The sequence below is a fragment of the Octopus bimaculoides genome, chromosome 4 (assembly GCF_046866305.1).
Source record: "Octopus bimaculoides isolate indiv1 chromosome 4, ASM4686630v1, whole genome shotgun sequence".
In the NCBI taxonomy this organism is placed as follows: Eukaryota; Metazoa; Mollusca; class Cephalopoda; order Octopoda; family Octopodidae; genus Octopus; species Octopus bimaculoides.
The window spans coordinates 109,780,581-109,800,121 of record NC_142931.1 but is presented as its reverse complement, the minus strand read 5'-3'; the positions used below and the strand labels follow the sequence as shown (position 1 = coordinate 109,800,121).

The window sequence follows — 19,541 nt, the reverse complement described above, 5'->3', positions numbered from 1 at the left end:
ACAGGTACAATAAACACCGAAAATGTACAGAAAATAGACTCCATCAATTGCTAGAGGTTATAGATAGCTTCTGTTATCTAGGTGACCAAGTTAGTAGCAGAGGTGGATGCTCTGCGAGTGTAGCAGTGAGAATAAGAATAGGCTAGGAAAAGTTCAGAGAGCTGCTACCTCAGCTGGCAACAAAGGGCCTCTCCCACAGAGTGAAAGGCAGATTGTATGATGCCTGTCTGTGAACAGCTATGCTACATAGCAGTGAAACTTTGGCTATGACAGCCAAGGACATGCATAGGCTTGAAAGAGATGAAGCCAGTGTGCTTCGCTGGATGTGCATTGTCAGTGTGCATGTTTGACAGAGAGCAAGCATCTTGAGAGTAAAGTTAGGCTTAAGAGCATTGGGTCTCATGGAGGCAAAGTAGCTGAGCTCCTTTTGTGTGGGCCCTCCCAGAGCCAATGATGGAGACCTTTGGCATTATGTCACGCTTGAGATAAAGAACCACAAAGCTAGACAAAATCACAGTCATGGCAAATACCAGCGTCACACAAATGGCATCTGTGCAGGTGGCACGTAAAAGTATCCATTACACTCTCGGAGTGGTTGGCATTATGAAGGGCATCCAGCTGTAGAGACCATGCCAAATCAGATTGGAGTCTGGTGCAGGCTCCCAGCTTGCCAGCCCTGGTCAAACTATCCAACCTATGCCAGCATGGACAACAGACATTAATTGATGAGGATGATGATGATGATGATGATGATGATGATACACACACACATATATATATATATATATGTGTATTACATAATCAGAAAAATAGAATTACAAAATAAAAAGCAAAGAAATCAAATATTAAAAAGAAGAACAAAAAAGTGTACAAAACCTGTAAAGAAGCTGAATGGTCATTCTGACAAGCCAGCTCTTGTTCACATTCAGAAACTTCCAGTAAGTTATGCTGACCAACAAGACGAGACAGTTCTCCTACAACGGTAACATGTTTGGAAACTGTTCCTGACATCTTCTTAAACTGGGGGTAATTCTCAACAAAAGCCTGCAAAGCATGAAGGTAATTGATAGATGAAGCAAATAAACAATGGTGGAATAGGAAGATCATCATTATGTCATTGTTTTAATGTCAACTTTTCAATGCTTACATGGGTTGAACAGAATTTATTAAGGTAGATTTTTTTTAATGCTTGGAATGATTCCTGTCACCAAACCCCATCTGTTTCCATGCAAAGTAATATTTCCCCATGACAGAGCATGTTTTTCACACAAGATTGGAAGCAAAATCACGTGATGTCAAAACAAGGAGACATTAACACACACATATCTATACATAAAGTATACAAGCACACACACACGTGTATGTGTGTGTGTGTGTATATATATATATATATATATATATATATATATATATATGTATATATATATTCACATACATACACACACAGTATACCAAAAATGCATACATACTCAATTTTCATTTTTCTATAGATTTAATCAATTAGAAATATTGGGTTCAAATTTTGGCACAAAGCCAGCAAGTTTGAGGGAGTGGGGCGGGATCAGTCAATTACATCGACCCTGGTGGCTCGACTGGTGTACTTATTTTATCAACCCCCGAAAGGATGAAAGGCAAAGTCAACCTCAATAGAATTTGAACGTAAAGACGGATGAAAAGTTGCTAAGCATTTTGCCTGGTATTCTTATGATTCTGCCAGCTTGCCTTACTCGTTGAAAATATTGAAGTCGTAGGAGTGGCTGTGTGGTAAGTAGCTTGCTTACCAACCACATGGTTCCAGGTTCAGTCCCACTGCGTGGCACCTTGGACAAGTGTCTTCTACTATAGCCTCAGGCCGACCAAAGCCTTGCAAGTGAATTTGGTATAAGGAAACTGAAAGAAGCTCGTCGTATATATGTATATATATAAAAGCACCCACTACACTCTCTGAGTGGTTGGCGTTAGGAAGGGCATCCAGCTGTAGAAACTCTGCCAAATTAGATTGGAGCCTGGTGTTGCCATCCGGTTTCACCAGTCCTCAGTCAAATCGTCCAACCCATGCTAGCATGGAAAGCGGATGTTAAACGATGATGATGATGATGATGTATGTGTGTGTGTGTGTATATGTTTGTGTGTCTCTGTGTTTGTCCCCCTAACATCGCTTGACAACCGATGCTGGTGTGTTTACGTCCCCGTAACTTAGCAGTTCGGCAAAAGAGACCGATAGAATAAGTACTAGGCTTACAAAAAATAAGTCCTGGGGTCAACTTGCTCGACTAAAGGCGGTGCTCCAGCATGGCCACAATCAAATGACTGAAACAAGTAAAAGAGTAAAAGAGTAGAACAGTAACAAAAATGAACTGTACTTTCATATCTGCAATTGATTCCACTTTAGCATGGCCTTTAGACTTCTTTTGAAATTCTTCCATGAGTTGTTTTATGTTGTTGCCAATTTCTCCAAAGTTCATGTACAAATTCTGAAAAACATGAAGATATTAAGTTAGATGAAATGAAATTACTGAACAACAACAACAATAGTAAATAATACAGATCAGATGGAAATAGTGGTAATACATACACACGTGTGGAGGCGCAATGGCCCAATGGTCAGGGCAGCGGACTCGCGATCATAGGATTGCGGTTTCAATCCCAGACCGGGCAGGGGATGGTGGCAAACCCTGCTGTACTCTTTCACCACATCTTTCTCTCATTCTTACTTCCTGTTTCTGTTGTGCCTGTAATTCAAAGGGTCAGCCTTGTCACACTGTGTCACGCTGAATATCCCCGAGAACTACGTTAAGGGTACACGTGTCTGTGGAGTGCTCAGCCACTTGCACGTTAATTTCACGAGCAGGCTATTCCGTCGATCGGATCAACTGGAACCCTTGACGTCGTAAGCGACGGAGTGCCAACAACAACAACATACACACGTGTGTGTGTACATACATATATACATATACACATATGCACACACACATGCGTGCATACACACACAAACACACATATTCTCTTTCTTTCTCTTTCTCCTTCTCCCTCCATTTTGCTCAATAGCCACTTTTACGGTCATTCGCTCACAAACCAGCCATCTCAATATGAACACACCATTCCCATTTCTGCCAAAATATTGCCTGGATATTTATGCTGTGAACACACTACTCATGCTTTACCGTAATACTGTCTGGATTTACTCTGGATTTTACCCAAGGACATTCAGACTAACATCCATACCCTCTGAAAAACAAACTGTGAACTCTATTTCCTTACTTCCTTACTTTCTACTCATCTATTGCATTGCTTATTATCTGCGAATTTTCCATGACTAGATCGTTTATCTGAATATTTCCAATCTAGATCTTTCATGTGTTCTCTACTTGTCTCTGATGACTGAATACCGCATATTCAGGCATAATCACCTATCACCTGGGATATCCCAGAAACAGCTGTAAGACCTCAACTGATTTAAGAATAATATAAAATGATGTATATGAATTGAGATGTTTGTTATACCTTGGCGTTGGTTGACCTCTTTCACAAATATATATATATATATATATGTATATGTGTGTGTGCGTGTATATATATGTAAATATATAAAAATAAAAAGATAAAGAGAGCAATGGTAAGGTTGGAGAAGTATTTTATGGATAGAGTCTTACAGCTGTTTCTAGGAAGATCCAGTACTTCCCTTCATCGGAGACAGAAAAAATAAAGGAATCTATTATTACATCCATAGGTGGATATTTTTAGTATGAAGTGGTAAAGAGTGTGATGCGCTGAAAAAAAGAGAGAACAGTACTTGAAGTGTAGTTTCATACAGTAAAAGATTTTTGAGAAGGAATGGGAGTGTTCTTAAAGGAGAAGCCAAGAATCTCTTTATCCATTATTTAGGAGTTACCCGTTATAAGTGCTAGTGAAAGCAGAAGATAAGGTTGAGGAGGGTATTGGATTTAACCAAACCCCGGAGGATACAGGTAATACCGAGTAAGTGCTGTATACCGACTAGTTTGCCCCAGTCGATGTATGAACAGGATTGGGGATTATAAGTCGTGTATTAGCGTGTGTATATGTAAATATATAAAAATAAAAAGATAAAGAGAGCAATGGTAAGGTTGGAGAAGTATTTTATGGATAGAGTCTTACGGCTGTTTCTGGGAAGATCCAGTACTTCCCTTCATCGGAGACAGAAAAAATAAAGGAATCTATTATTATATCCATAGGCGGATATTTTTAGTATGAAGTGGTAAAGAGTGTGATGCACTGAAAAAAAGAGAGAACAGTACTTGAAGTGTAGTTTCATACAGTAAAAGATTTTTGAGAAGGAATGGGATGTATGTGTGTATATATATATGTATGTGTGTATATATATGTATGTGTGTGTGTGGGCGAGTATGTATATATATATATATATATATATATATATATATATATGATAAAAAAAACAGACAAAAGGACAACAAGAAAAAAAATAATGCGAGGATGTGGTACCTGCAAAGTAGTAATAAGACGCTCGGAGAAGGAAAGAAAGAGTAATTGTTTTACGTTTCAAGCAAAACACTTCTTCGGAAACAGGAGACATAGGAAACTCCAACAGAAAAGGAAGGAGGAGGAAAAAAATTTGCCAACAGTCCACGTGTAGTTACATATATATATATATATATATATATATGTATATATGTATGCACCTGTGTGTGTATATGTATATAGATATCCACAGTAATCCCTTGCCATATCGCGGTTTATTATTTAAGCTTATGTCAATTCCTCCGTGGTATTGTTTTGTATTTATAATGAAATAAATATATACAAATTATAAAAATAATTTAAAAAAATATACTGTACAGTACTGTTTCTACTTCGTGGATTTTCACCTATCGCAGGGAGTTTTGGAATGTAACACCTGTAAAAGTCAAGAGATTACTGTGTGTGTGTGTGTGTGTGTGTGTGTGTGTGTGTGTGTGTGTGTGTGTATATATATATATATATATATGTATGTAAGTAAGTTACATCACCCCCAATCCTTAACTAGTACTTATTTTATCTACCTTGAAAAGATGAAAGACCAAGTCAGCCTCAGAGAAAAATTCCACTAAGCATTTTGTTTAAAGTATTAACAATTTTGCCAGCTCACTCACTTAATAATAATAATGATATTGATAATAATAGCAACATTGTACTAATTTACACATTAAAGAAGCATTGGTTCATCTGATAAGGAAAGAATTACACAAGGACTTTGAACTGGTTACCATTCCAGAGGGCAGTATTTTGAAGAATTAAATAAACAAAAATTGAAATAGAATGTATAATGGCTTTAAGTAGCTGAAATACCAAAATCGGTAACAGTTTATGAGCTAAAAGTCTCTTACATTTGCGTAAAATTCATCATGCTCAGCAGAAAGGACTACTTCTTGGAGGTCACGTGAAATTCCAGGTACACTCGACAGATTGATTCTGTTGTTGTTGATGGAAAGTAATTCATGAACCATTGCTTGATAGGTCCACTATAGTAAACAAAAGAAAGAGATAAAGAAAAAATAAACATTAGCTAATATTTCAACAGTAAATATAGAGTTAAATAAACATTGTTGTATGATGCATGGGGAATATGTCCTGTGTATTATATTTGATGTGGAGGCGCAATGGCCCAGTGGTTAGGGCAGCGGACTCGCGGTCATAGGATCGCGGTTTCGATTCCCAGACTGGGTGTTGAGAGTGTTTATTGAGCAAAAACACCTAAAGCTCCACAAGGCTCCGGCAGGGGATGGTGGCGAACCCTGCTGTACTCTTTCACCACAACTTTCTCTCACTCTTACTTCCTGTTTCTGTTGTACCTGCATTTCAAAGGGCCAGCCTTGTCACACTGTGTCACGCTGAATATCCCCGAGAACTACGTTAAGGGTACACGTGTCTGTGGAGTGCTCAGCCAGTTGCACGTTAATTTCACGAGCAGGCTGTTCCGTTGATTGGATCAACTGAAACCCTCGACGTCATAAGCGACGGAGTGCCAATAACAATTATATTTGATACACAGGACAGGTTAAGGTCTAAAGGAAATTAAAATGCTTAAATCTGAATTTTTGCCAAAACTTCTAAAATAAGTGATATCTTCCCAGTAGTGAGTCGTATAATCTGTGGAACTAATGACATTGTCTTCATGTTGTTTACCAAGAGCAAGTCATTCTGGTAGCATTCATTCTTCTCTAATTTATACAACTCAATACAAGCATACAATCACTTCTCAGTTACATGGAATATAGAATGCCCACTGATAACTGCAATAAACTTTACTTCCCTATGGTTACCTACTTATGGCAAAGTAAGCCAAGTCATTTGAGTGTTAAGTGATTTGATTAATCATAAAACACAACATTTCAACTCACAGATTACTTGCAAGCTACCTGCAAGCACCAGTGTCTTAATGACACAGTATTTGTACAGATTTACAGATAGAATTAATCATAAGCTACTTGGTTATTTTGAGAGGTTAAAGTTTCAGTCCTATTATGGTTGACACAGACTGTAAGAGTTTAGTGCCATTTTTATTAAGGCCCCCACCCATAAATTTTGTTTCTTTTGGGTTTAGGCAGGAGTAAGTATATGTGCCCAAGATTGTTAAAGGTGAGATTGATAAGGCTGGCGTTTTATTTAAACAAGTAGGTATCACAATGAATATTTGATAATATTTAAATACAATTTCTACTGTACTTTTCCCTGGAAAGCATCCAAAAAAGAAAGAGTTTGAAATTTGAATGAATATTGAATGTGAAATCTGAATGAATATTTTAAAAAATATGACAATTTGAGTGGTCAATGAAATGGTTGAGATCTTGCCCAATTAGCCATATTTGTGATGTTATATCTTTGAAACTGAGGTGATAATCATCTTCAAATTACACAAATTAATAGTGACTTTTTTTTTTTCTTTCAGGTTCTTGAAAAGAAAACTTTTTTTGGCAATTTTAAAAATATTTATGTAAAGCCTATTTTGTTATATGTCACAAACAGTCAATCTCACAGTTGGGACTTTGCAAATGATGGAAATACCAGGATGTTTGAGGGACCCTGACGGGATATGTAACTGTCGGATTCTAAATAAAATTATGTGAGAAGAAAGTTCACATCCAGAACTTTCAAATGTTTTTCCTCAGAAAATATTTATTTTGACATGAAAATGATGAAACAAAAACTGTGTATTCGCATGTTCAAACTGTGCTTGTCTCCACTGTGTAGCGTTCCATAATGATGCTGAGTGCATGTCATAGTCTACAAGAAAAATGTGAATAGGAAAAAATTGTAGAAGACTAACATCCTAAGGTGAAGGCCTGGATGTACAAAAAACATCCACCAGATGGCAGCAAGATAAACAGTGTGTAATCAAAGTGGTTGGTTACTGAGATGAAGTGGAATATTCTCTGCAGGCAGTAACTCTGTGAAAGCTTCTTCATGGATCAGAGTACAACACAAATGAGGTCTTCCTTTCCTCAAATCATTAAATATTTTACTTCAACAAGAATAAATGAAACCGAAGAATTTCAAAACTTAGAGAAAATATGGAAATGTAATGTAAAAATTAAATGAAATAATTCCTATAAAATAAACAGACTTCATTATTTGTAGCATGTTTTTTCTTATCAGCTACAGTATACTTTGAAACAAAATATACATATATCTTTTAATCTTTTACTTGTTTCACTCATTGGACTACAGCCATGCTGAGGCACTTCCTTTAGTCAAGGGTTCAGTCAAACAAATTGACCCCAGTATTGTTGCTTCTTTTTTAAGTCTGATATTTATTCTATCAGTCTCTTTTGTCAAAATGCTAAGTTATAGGGACGTAAACAAACCAGTAGCAGTTGTCAAGCTGTGGAAGGTAAGGACAAACATAAACACACACACACACATACGTACGCACGCGTACATCACAGGCTTCCACACAGTTTCTGTCAAATTCACTCGCAAGACATCTCTCAGCTCAGGGCTATAGGAAATGACACTTGCCCAAGGTGCTGTTCAGCAGTTGCAAAGTGAGCTTCTTAATCATATATATATATATAGAAAAAAATAGAAAACAAAAATAATACTTGATTCAAAAGCGGTGTCACAGCATCATCTCGTCGATCCAAAATAAGAAGCAGCGGAGTTATGTCTGTCTTTCGGAATTCAAACAAAGCTGCTTCCTTATTGATGACTTGCTGTAAATGGAAAGCATAAAAGGATGTTACAAAATATGAAATGGTGAACGACAATGTTTTACTGAAGTCTATCATTTAATCCATTTGATACCAACACTCTTGAGATAGCTCATGGTTCTATTATACAAGATTCTTGTGTTAAAGTGATCTAAATTTAAAATTTTCCATCAAAATTTTATTTTATTTTTCAAATATAAGCTTAATAATGACAATATTGTTTTACAAAATTCTTCATTTTTTTTTAAAAATGAATTCAAACAAAGGCAGAGAATTTCATTAGAAATATGGTTAAGTAAAGAAGTCCTAAGATCACCATGGAAAGCCTGGAAATGTAAAAGAGAAGAAATATAACCGATTTTCTTCATAATTTTTCTGACTTTGTTGTAGTAAAAAGCAGAATCATTAGAGCATGTGACAACATCCTTATGGTATTTAGTTACAGCTCTTTCAAATCCTATGAGATTAACTTTACTATTTATCCTTTTGAGGTCAATAGAATAATTTACCAATCAAATACTAGGTTTGATTTAATATTTCAATCGAATATCCTGGATTTGAGTGGAATTATAATAGAAACTACTTTAATATAATTATAACCACATAGTCCAATGTGTTCTGTTTTTTTTTTTTAAGATGCTAAATATATGAAGGAGATTTGGTAGCTATTTCTAGCAAGTCAAGCAACAATATAAAGGCTTCAGTGAATTGAGTTGGTGCTGGAAAGTAATTATGTTAGAGGTAAAGTCATGAAAAAGGTATTTGGAACAGATGTGATCAAAATACGTGAAGGGACATTGCTATACTGCAGACTGAATAAACATTTAGCACCCAAAATAAGACTGACAATGAGGATGGGGAGGAGAAGGAGAAAAGTGGTGATGATGATGATTTTGTCTGATAAAAGCAATAAGAATACAATTACTTTATACATGATTATTACATTCCCATCTTAGCTCAGAGTAAGCCATTATATGTAGCATTCATCTGTCTAGAGAGGCCCTTTGACAAAGTAGAACACTCTGTAGTCTGGCAGTTGCTTAGAAAACTAGGTGTAGATGAATGGTTTATGAGTTGGGTAAGAAGACATTTACAGAAATGCTATCAACAATTTGAGGAATAACAAAGGGTTCAGTGAAGACTTTAGTGTACCGGAAGGCATCCATCACAGCTCATTCTCATCATCACCACCACACACACACATTCTTAACTGTTAATGCTGTTTAACATAGTTCTCCAAGCCATAATAAAAGAGTTGAGGACTAGTTGTCCATGGGAACTCCTGTATGCTGATAATCTATTTCTCATAGGTGAATCTGTTTAAGATTTAGAAAACCAAACATGCCACCCCAGCCTAGAATTAAGAGGCTTTGGAGTAAACTTAGCAAATATGAACGTTTTAATTAGAAGGGATGAAGAGAGGACTTTACTGCTAGCAGAGAAATGGCTATGGTTAACTTGCAGAAAAGAAGTAAATAAGAATTTCATACAAGAGGTGTAGTCAGATCATAGATAGGTTGACAGAGATAACAGACCTGTTATGTAGATGTGAAGGAATAGTTGTCAGTAAAAGCACCTGTGAAATGAAGTCTGATGATTAGAAAGCTTACTATAATTAGTTGACAGCTTCAGTTACCTAGATAGCATAGTTAGCAGAGAAGGTGGGTGTTTTGAAAGCATAGTTGTCTGACGATGAATAAGTTGGAAAATAATACAGGGAGCAGTTACCTCTTTTGTCAATAAAAGGGTTCTCTATGAGAGTGAAGGGCAAACTGATACTTGAGTACAAAGAGTGATGCTTCATAATAGTAAAACATGGATGTCGAATGTGGAAGATGTGAGGAGACCGGAAAGAAATAGAAGATTAATGTTATCATACATGAATGACAGAACATATGTGAGCTGAGAGAAAATTTGGGTACAGGAAAAAATAAATGCAGCGTGCAAAAGTTAACTCACGTTGGTATGGACATGCGATATGTGAGGAGAATAGCAGTTGAGTAAAGAAATGCCAAGTAATCCAGAGTTGTATAAAATATATTTGGAGATGTAATTAAGCATGAGATATATCTAACACATGACATAATTTAAAAGTGAAGCCCTTAAACAAGTATGTACATTCAGATTCATATAAATGCACATGCCCACATGTTCATGTACACTTAAACACATTTGTTCACAATTTAAAAGAAAACATACCCGCACATTTTCAGCTAACCTCCGAGCCATTTCTGATGAGTTTTGATAACGAATCATTGGACATTTCTTTAGAGAAAGAAGCACTGAAGTCAAACCTTGCACAGTTCTGGAAAGGGATTTCGGTAACCATGTTGTGCAACCCTGAATACAAAGGTTAAAAAAAAAATTACATCTTAAAATTAGCTCCATGAAAAGTATAATAAATACTAACACGTTATTTTTGTACAAAGTGGTATTTTAAAACTCTGATTTATAGTGAAATTAAACCATTTTCTTCCCTTGTTCAGCAATCTTTAAGACTTCCTTAAGCCAAAATCTTTTTTAACTCAGAGTTTACAGCAACACCAAATGTTTCATCTATTTATTCTTTATTTTTTTACTTGTTTCAGTCATCAGACTGCAGCCATGCTGGGGCATTACCTTGAAGAATTTTAGTCAATCAAATCAACCCCAGTACTATTTTATATTTGAAGCCCAGTACTTATTCTATCGTTTTCTTTTCACCAAGCCACTAAGTTATGGGGACGTAAACACACCATCACTGGTTGTCAAGTGGTGGTGAAAGACAAACATACACACACACACACACATTGATGGTCTTCTTTCAGTTTCCATCTACCAAATCCACTCACAAGACTTTGGTCAGCCTGAGGCTATAGTAGAAGCCACTTGCTCAAGGTGTCAATGTAGTGGGACTAAACCCAGCATCATGTGGCTGGGAAGAAAACATCTTACTACAACAACCACACCTATGGTTATATCATTTTTAATAGGTTATTTACTTTTATATACTTTATGATGTGATAAGAAGTTAGGACAGTCCAAAACACATTGGATTTCACAGACAAGATCATTTAAGATCAAGAGATGTTATGTAATACACAACACTGTGCACTTGTCCAATCCTTTCCACCATTGGAAAATGGGAACTAAAAAGATAAGAAAGTTGATGATATTGTCGATTTTTAACCCCAGATCAATGTAGACCTAGCAAACCTGTAATCAAAAGTGTACCAATAATAACCAGACTATTGATATTTTTTTAAACAATATACCCAGGAATATATTGTCCAATTTGTCTTTCCTAATTTAAGACAGTAAGGAGTGATCTGAGAGAACTCAATTCAAAACAGAGTAGAATATACAAGGGGGCGCAGAAAAGTTCCTGGCTTTAAGGGTATAAAAAAAGGCCTGGTTGGAGGTCCAACCTTCCAAGTTCTTTTACAGGGCTTAGAAAAACTGAAGGACCACTGCAATAAATGTGTTAATCTGAGAGGGGAATATGTTAAATAAAATTAACTGATCCTCCAATATTTTCTTTTACCCAAAGTCAGGAACTTTTCAGGACCCCCATCTCATACATAAATACACACACACACACGTGTGTATATATATATATATATATATATATAAATTGACCAAAAGAGTACAATGAAATTACAGTAGGGAAAAGAAAATCCATTGTTTTAGTCAGATAAAAGTTGACAGCCATGTTTTAATTTCACCCTGGACAATTTTTTATCTAAGGAGGGATTCTGTCTGAAATGTTGGATTTTCCACCACCACAAATTTCTTTAAATTCCATTTTATTTCACACACACACACACACACACACACACACACACACACACAATGTTACCTCTCTTTGGTATTTCTCATTGATAACAGCTAAAGAGCTAGAAATGTGTCAAGGAATCTGATGGGGGAAGCACTGGACAGATATGGTGTTTTTACACCTTTTTACCATATGAGAACTTTTTCTCCATAGTAACTGTCATGGATTAAGGGTGACAAGCTGACAGAATCAATACCATGCCAAACAAAATGCATAATGCATAATGACAAATTCATTGTGTTCTGAGTTCAAATGCTGCTGATGTCAACTTTGCCTTTCATCCTTTCAGGGTTGACAAAATAGTATCAGTTGACCACTAGGGTCAATGTAATTGACTTTCCCTTTTCTTCAATTGCTGCCTTATGGAAAAATTAGACAGAATTATTAAGCTTTACACAAGTATTGAGTAATATATTCTCTATTATAAGAAAATATAACGATATTCATATATATATATATATATATATATATATATATCATACACACACATATATATTTGTATATATCACACACATACATATGTATATACAATGCAGATGGTTTGTTCATCACAATACAATCATGGTTGAAAATAGTTTGGTTATGCATCTTACCTGACAACATCCTACAATGTTTAGAGAAAATAGATGTGGATTCACAGCAATGTAATCACCATAAAATTCCTGAAAGAAGACAAAAAGCCCCAATTAGCTGATATATATATATAGATATATATATATACATATATGGTGCAATAAGATGTACCCGGTGCAAGCTATGGACACATAAGAGGTGCAGCAACATCAAAGGCAGGTTAACTAGCAAGTTAGTTTTTGTTTGTGGCAGATGTTCAGGTGCAATAAAGACTGTAAACAAACAGGAAACAACTTCTATCTCATTCCAGGGTGAAAAACTAGAGGTAGTCGATAGCTTCCGCTATCTGAGCGACCAAGTTAGTAGTGGGGGTGGGTGCGCTGAAAGTGTAGCTGCTAGAATAAGAATAGCCTGGGCAAAGTTTAGAGAGCTCTTACTCCTGCTGGCGACAAAGGGACTCTCACTCAGAGTAAAAGGCAGACTGTATGACGCATGCGTACGAACAGCCATGCTACATGGCAGTGAAACATGGGCTGTAACTGCTGAGGACATACGTAAGCTCGCAAGGAATGAAGCCAGTATGCTCCGTTGGATGTGTAATGTCAATGTGAATACCCATCAGAGTGTAAGTATCTTGAGAGAAAAGCTGAACATTAGAAGCATCAGTTGTGGTGTGCAAGAGAGACGATTGCGCTGGTATGGACATGTGGTGAGAATGGATGAGGATAGCTGCGTGAAAAAGTGCCACACCCTAACAGTTGAGGGAACCCGTGGAAGAGGTAGGCCCAGGAAGACCTGGGCTGAGGTGGTGAGGCAAGACCTTCGTACATTGGGCCTCACCGAGGCGATGACTACTGACCGAGACCCTTGGAAATGTGCTGTGCATGAGTAGACCCGGCAAGCCAAGTAAGATCGTTGCCAGTGCCCCTGGACTGGTTCTTGTGCGGGTGACACATGAGATGTACCATTTTGAGCGTGGCCGTTGCCAGTACCGCCTGACTGGCTCCCGTAGGATTTTCGAGCGAGATCGTTGCCAGTGCCCCTGGACTGGCTTGTGCGGGTGGCACATAAAAGACACCATTTCGAGCGTGGCCGTTTTCGTGCGGGTGACACGTAAAAGCACCCACTACACTCTCTGAGTGGTTGGTGTTAGGAAGGGCATCCAGCTGTAGAAACTCTGCCAAATTAGACTGGAGCCTGGTGTTGCCATCCGGTTTCACCAGTCCTCAGTCAAATCGTCCAACCCATGCTAGCATGGAAAGCGGACGTTAAACGATGATGATGATGATGATGATGATATATATATATATTATTTATTATTTATGCACCCTTTTTAAAGCCTAGCCAGGCTCATGGTCCCAGTTTCCCGGTTTCTATGGCGTATGTGTTCCCCCACCTAGCTGGACAGGACGCCAGTCCATCGCAGCGTTACTCAAAAAGCAGGAAGAAAGAGAGAAAGTTGGGGTGAAAGAGTACAACAGGGGTTGCCACTCTCTCCCTGCCGGAGCCTCGTGGAGCTTTAGGTGTTTTCAAACAAGAAAAACGACAAAAAAACAACAAAAAACAACAACGCGAGGACATAATACAGATATTGTGTTACTGGACGCTCAGGAAAGGAAAGAAAGAGAATTTGACGTTTCGAGCGAAGCTCTTCGTCGGAAATATAGGTAAATATATATATATATGAATAATATTTTCAAAAGGGTAATGATCTAAACATACACTATAATCATCACCATTATTATTTTTTTATTTGAAATTTTTGTGAAACTTATGAACTCTGAGAAAAAGAAATATCTTGCATTATGAAAAGTCTGCACAAAACATTGAATACTTTCCTCTCTTTACAGTAACCTAACATCTCTTAATTCTTTGGTTTCTATCATTAATCAACATCATTATTTGATTGAATGATATAATTAGGGTAAATGGTTTTCAACATTTTCATGACTGAACACTCCTATCTTATTTGCTTTATGCCCATTTTATCATTCTAGCATATTAGATGAAAATATTACTGAGGCATTGTTTTCCAGCAGGATTTCCTTTCTGCTGCTAGCCCTTACTTGTTTTTCATGTAAGGGGTCTGTTATTTCCCACATCTTTCATTGCTCAAACAGCACAACATTCTGTCTTTTGTTTTTTACTAGCATAATGTATCTAAGCCTACATTATCAAATATACCCTTCCATTTTTTTTCAAGTCAGTAAGAAGTAACATGAAGGAGATATGGCAGTGTGGCCTTGTTGAAGCTTCCACACTGAATATTATCCTATTTTTTTAAAGTTGGTAGAATTTGACTTGAGGGAGATTTAATTTCTTACAAGTGAGTCAATGTGTGTGCATGCATGTGTGAGTGTGTGTCCATGAATGTATGCAAGGATGGATAAATAAACAGATGTGTGCATCATCATCATCATCATCATCATCATTTAATGTCCGCTTTCCATGCTAGCATGGGTTGGACGATTTGACTGAGGACTGGTGAACCAGATGGCTACACCAGGCTCCAATCTGATTTGGCAGAGTTTCTACAGCTGGATGCCCTTCCTAATGCCAACCACTCCGAGAGTGTAGTGGGTGTTTTTATGTGCCACTGGCACGAAGGCCAGTCAGGCGGTACTGGCAACGGCCACGCTCAAAATGGTGTCTTTTACATGCCACCTGCACGGGAGCCAGTCCAGCGGCACTGGAAAGATCTCGCTCGAATGTCCTTACACAAGCCACCGGCACAAGTGCCAGGGCACAGGTGCCATCACAATTTTGCTTTCGCTTGCCTCAACAGGTCTTCGCAAGCCGAGTTTCTGTGTCCAATGAGGGAGACGACGTTGGCATGGGTGCCATCCGTCGAAATTAGTTCGATTTCACTTGCCTCAACAGGTCTTCGCAAGCGGAGTTTAGTATCCAGCGTAGGAAGGTACGTGGATAACATTTGTCTAAATATGTTTCACCAAAATAAACAAAGCAAAAAAAAAAATAAATAAAAAAGAACTGACCTGCACTTCACGAACAACTTCATGATCATCGGCTTCTGCTAAAACTTTCACATCCTGCTTACTGATTACATTGCTGAAATCTAAACAAAGGTAAAACTGATCAGAAGAGTGCAACAGTAATGAATGAATGAAAATATACAATCATACAAGCACAGGTTTGGTTGTGTGGTTAAGAAGCTTGCATCTCAACCATATGGTTTCAGGTTCAGTCCCATTGTATGGCACATTAAGCAAGTGACTTCTACTATGGCCCCCAACTCATCCCTTTTTAACTCATACAAATGGCAATACAATATGATTGTTTTTTTTTTACACCCTTTCATATCGCAGTTTTCGGTGTCTTATTCATGCCAGGCACCAAGCTGGTATTTCTATTTGGCCTGTGAAGGAGACCTAGAGTAGCCCAAGAATGAGATGACTGGACAATATCTATAGTCTAAGTTGGTCACATTTGGGAATCCAGACAGAAAATCTAATAGTGATTGTTTCTGATAGGACTCTATGGAGGAGTCGCCGAAGGACTCTACCCCAAGATGAGAGGATGGAGAGTTATTTAGTCTCTCACAGTACATTCCCCAAAGGAATTTAATAAATTAAAGATGTTAAAGCATGGCTCCTTATTTTATATTCTTAGTCATTTGTACTGTCCTATAAATGATAGTAATGATTAAGTCCATCATATACAGACATAAAACCTTCAAGTTTCATGTCATATACAGACATGAAACTTGAAATGAAATATTGTAATGTTCATGTCTTTCTGAGATGCATTAAGTAAAATGCAAGCAAAGTAATGTTTTTTTTTTTCATCTAAGTTCCAAGCCGAGGTATTACTAACATTTTATCTTGCTCTGAAATTAAAATAACATTCATAATTGTTTTATTTTTTTTAACACAAGCACATCATCTCAGATTGACAATTCATAGACTACTACAACATTTATAATTTGTGTCAAACAACGGCAATGGATGTGATTGATTGTCAGGACTACATTGTAAAAATCAATGAATAGCCAATACTTGGTAAGATGTAGAGAATTATTATTGATGAGTTAAAATAAGGGTGACAGGTGGTGTATATACACACACACACACACACACACACACACACACACACACACACACATATATATATATATATATATATATATATATATATATATATGATATCTATGCATCACCATCATCATGCATACATCTTCATTATATGCATATATCATCATCATTTAATATCCGTTTTTCATGCCAGCATGGGTCGGATGGCTCAACAAGATCTAACAAGTTGGAGCACCTTGCATTACCCCAACATCTGCTTTGTCATAGTGTTTATGGCTGGATGCCCTTCTTAAAGCCAATCCCTTTACAACATGTACTAGGTGTTTTTTTTCTACGGCACTAACATTAGTGAAGTTGCCTTGCAACATGCAAGACTATGGTTCTAAAGGGACTCCTACACACATACACACACGCATCAAGCATTGTCTCTTTTGAAGAGATTTTGATGTTGACAATATTAGCCATTCTGCAGATGGTTGAGTTAATATGATACAGGACAACAAGTCAAAAGACCAGTAATGCATATACTGTCATCAATACTGTCTCTGGCCAAGACATCAAGTTGTCTGTGGCCCAGTCCTACTATCAAAAATAGGTGCCGCAGTGCAAAGTCAAGTTAATATGTAACTACTGTAAAGAGCACAAGCTAAAAGAACTGACCATGAACATTGGAACAGCTATGATAGTGGGGGTAAAAAAAAATCACCTAAGTTTTATTTTCTGAGTAGTTATAAAATATATAAAACAATGGAAGTTGACTTTTTTTTTTTTTTTTTGTATATATCCAGATATATTCAATAAATCAATATTCACAGCAAAGCTGCAGTTGGCCAAGTTAATACAATGACTGACATGTGACAAAAACTTAGTTGATTCATATTCCATCACTAGCACTTGACTGCCTTCATGGCTAAGACACTTAACACTTACTAGTCCTATTCACCTAGATGAAAATACATAATATGAGTAGGAATATTTCACTGCTATACATACACACAGTTGTGTATTTCTTTTAAGAGAAGTTAGTCCAGTACTGAAGCTCAAAGTGAAGCCACCAACTGATTGAGTCTTGTTTATACAACATAAAAACTGTAAAATATAACAGTAGGTATATTATAATTTATAATCTCTTTCTTTATTAAAAGCCTAAAATTAATTGTTGCTATTAAGATTATAATTTTCCAGACAATTTCAGTTGTAGAGTATCATCATCGCCATTGCTTTCGTGAGTACTATTCCATACTTAAAACGCTCAGATGGAATTTGTTGAGGCAGATTTTCTATGGCTTGATGCCTTTCCTGTCCAACCTTCACCTGATCTCAAACAAAGTAGTATTTTCCTATAGCTGAATGTGTTTCCACAGAAGACTGGAAACAAATGACACTGCTTATACGATAGTGATGCCTGTTTACAACCGTCGCATTAAGTCAAGACCATGAGCACACAAACACACTCACAAGCACATATACACACACATGTGTGTGTGTGTGTGTGTGTGTGTGTGTGTGTGTGTTCTTTCAGATTCTATCTAACAAATCCATTCACAAGAGTTTGATCGACCGAGGTTGAAACCATGTGAATGAATCTGATATCATATTGCTGAGAAACAAACTTCTTCACCACACAATATTTATAACAACATGAAGGCAGTGAGCTGGCAGAATCATTAGCATGCTGGACAAAATGCTTAGTGGTATTTCATCCGTCCTTACATTCTGAGTTCAAATTCTGCTCAGGTTGACTTTGCCTTTCATCCTTTTGGGGGTCAATAAAATAAATACTATTTGAGCATTGGGGTTGGTGTAATTGATTTACCCCACTCCACCAAAGTTGCTGGATCTTGTGCCAAAATTTGAAACCAATATTTATATCAACACACTATCGTGATCAGTTCCATCTCTGATTGTCACTAAATGTATATTCTTGTATATCTGCATGAACCTAAGTCTTGGATCATGTATATATACATAAATAAATATATATATATATATATATATATATATATATATATAATACAAAGGATATATAAGCATATGCATGTATACACACATATATGTACATACCTACCTCTACATGCGTATATAGATGCATATTCAGGTACAGGACGTTAGAAAAATGAACTACAGACAACGGAACGAACACATAGGAGAAAAAAACAAGCCACTTGTGGAATTATTCCTTCATCAGCTGCCTCTATTCTAAACTAGGCATTTCGAAGATAAGGCAGGACGCACTCTTAGAACAGTTTCTTCCTGAGTAGTGGATTAACCCACTAAACAGAGGATTCCAAGGTAGCAAACACAAACCAAGAGGAAAAATTGGACAGTGATATATATATATATAAAAAAAAAAGATATCAAACAGTTGATCCAACCGACTAACTGAAACATTATAAATGTGTAAACACTCTAAAATTGGTGTCAAAATTTGCAGTTTTTACCTTAAAATGATAAAATGATAATTGATTCAACTAATGTTAAACATTCAGAACAAACAAAAATAAAACTTACAAATATAATATAAACCATATTTGGGAAGATGTAGTTCTTGGGAAAGTTGCTGGACATTTTCTTTAGTTGGTCGTAGAAAACAAATGCATTTCAGGTGTTTCATAGTTTCTCTGGAAGAGGCGTCAATGCGTTCAAATAAATAGACTTCCTTTTGTAAAATCTCAGATTGGGCAAAAACCATACTCACAATTGGTGTCTGACATGGAAAAGAGGAAAATAGATTCAAATGGAATAAAACAATAAGTTATAAGCTGTATATACATGCACATATGTGTATGTGTATATGTGTGAGAGAGAGAGACTCATTTTGAGAATTTTGATTCTTCAAGAACATTACTTAAAGCTATTAGTAATAGCATGCAAATACTGGATTGAAAAACGTTTTTGGCTAGAAGTTTAAAGCAC

General features: G+C 36.8%; 1 protein-coding gene across 4 annotated transcripts in view; it reads right to left on the bottom strand.

Moving 5' to 3' along the window:
• The window catches only part of LOC106870285 (vacuolar protein sorting-associated protein 45), a 55,091-nt gene that overhangs the window by 28,117 nt on the left and 7,433 nt on the right, over positions 1 to 19,541 (bottom strand). For all 4 annotated transcript variants that reach the window (XM_089351174.1, XM_089351172.1, XM_089351173.1 and 1 more), the window contains exons 2-9: positions 19,137 to 19,332; positions 15,570 to 15,649; positions 12,594 to 12,662; positions 10,386 to 10,526; positions 8,079 to 8,189; positions 5,364 to 5,498; positions 2,364 to 2,474; positions 877 to 1,044 (exon numbers count right to left, since the gene is read on the bottom strand). In XM_089351174.1, coding sequence (XP_089207300.1) covers positions 877 to 1,044; positions 2,364 to 2,474; positions 5,364 to 5,498; positions 8,079 to 8,189; positions 10,386 to 10,526; positions 12,594 to 12,662; positions 15,570 to 15,649; positions 19,137 to 19,332 — 1,011 coding nt within the window. The remainder of the gene's footprint in view (positions 1 to 876; positions 1,045 to 2,363; positions 2,475 to 5,363; positions 5,499 to 8,078; positions 8,190 to 10,385; positions 10,527 to 12,593; positions 12,663 to 15,569; positions 15,650 to 19,136; positions 19,333 to 19,541) is intronic.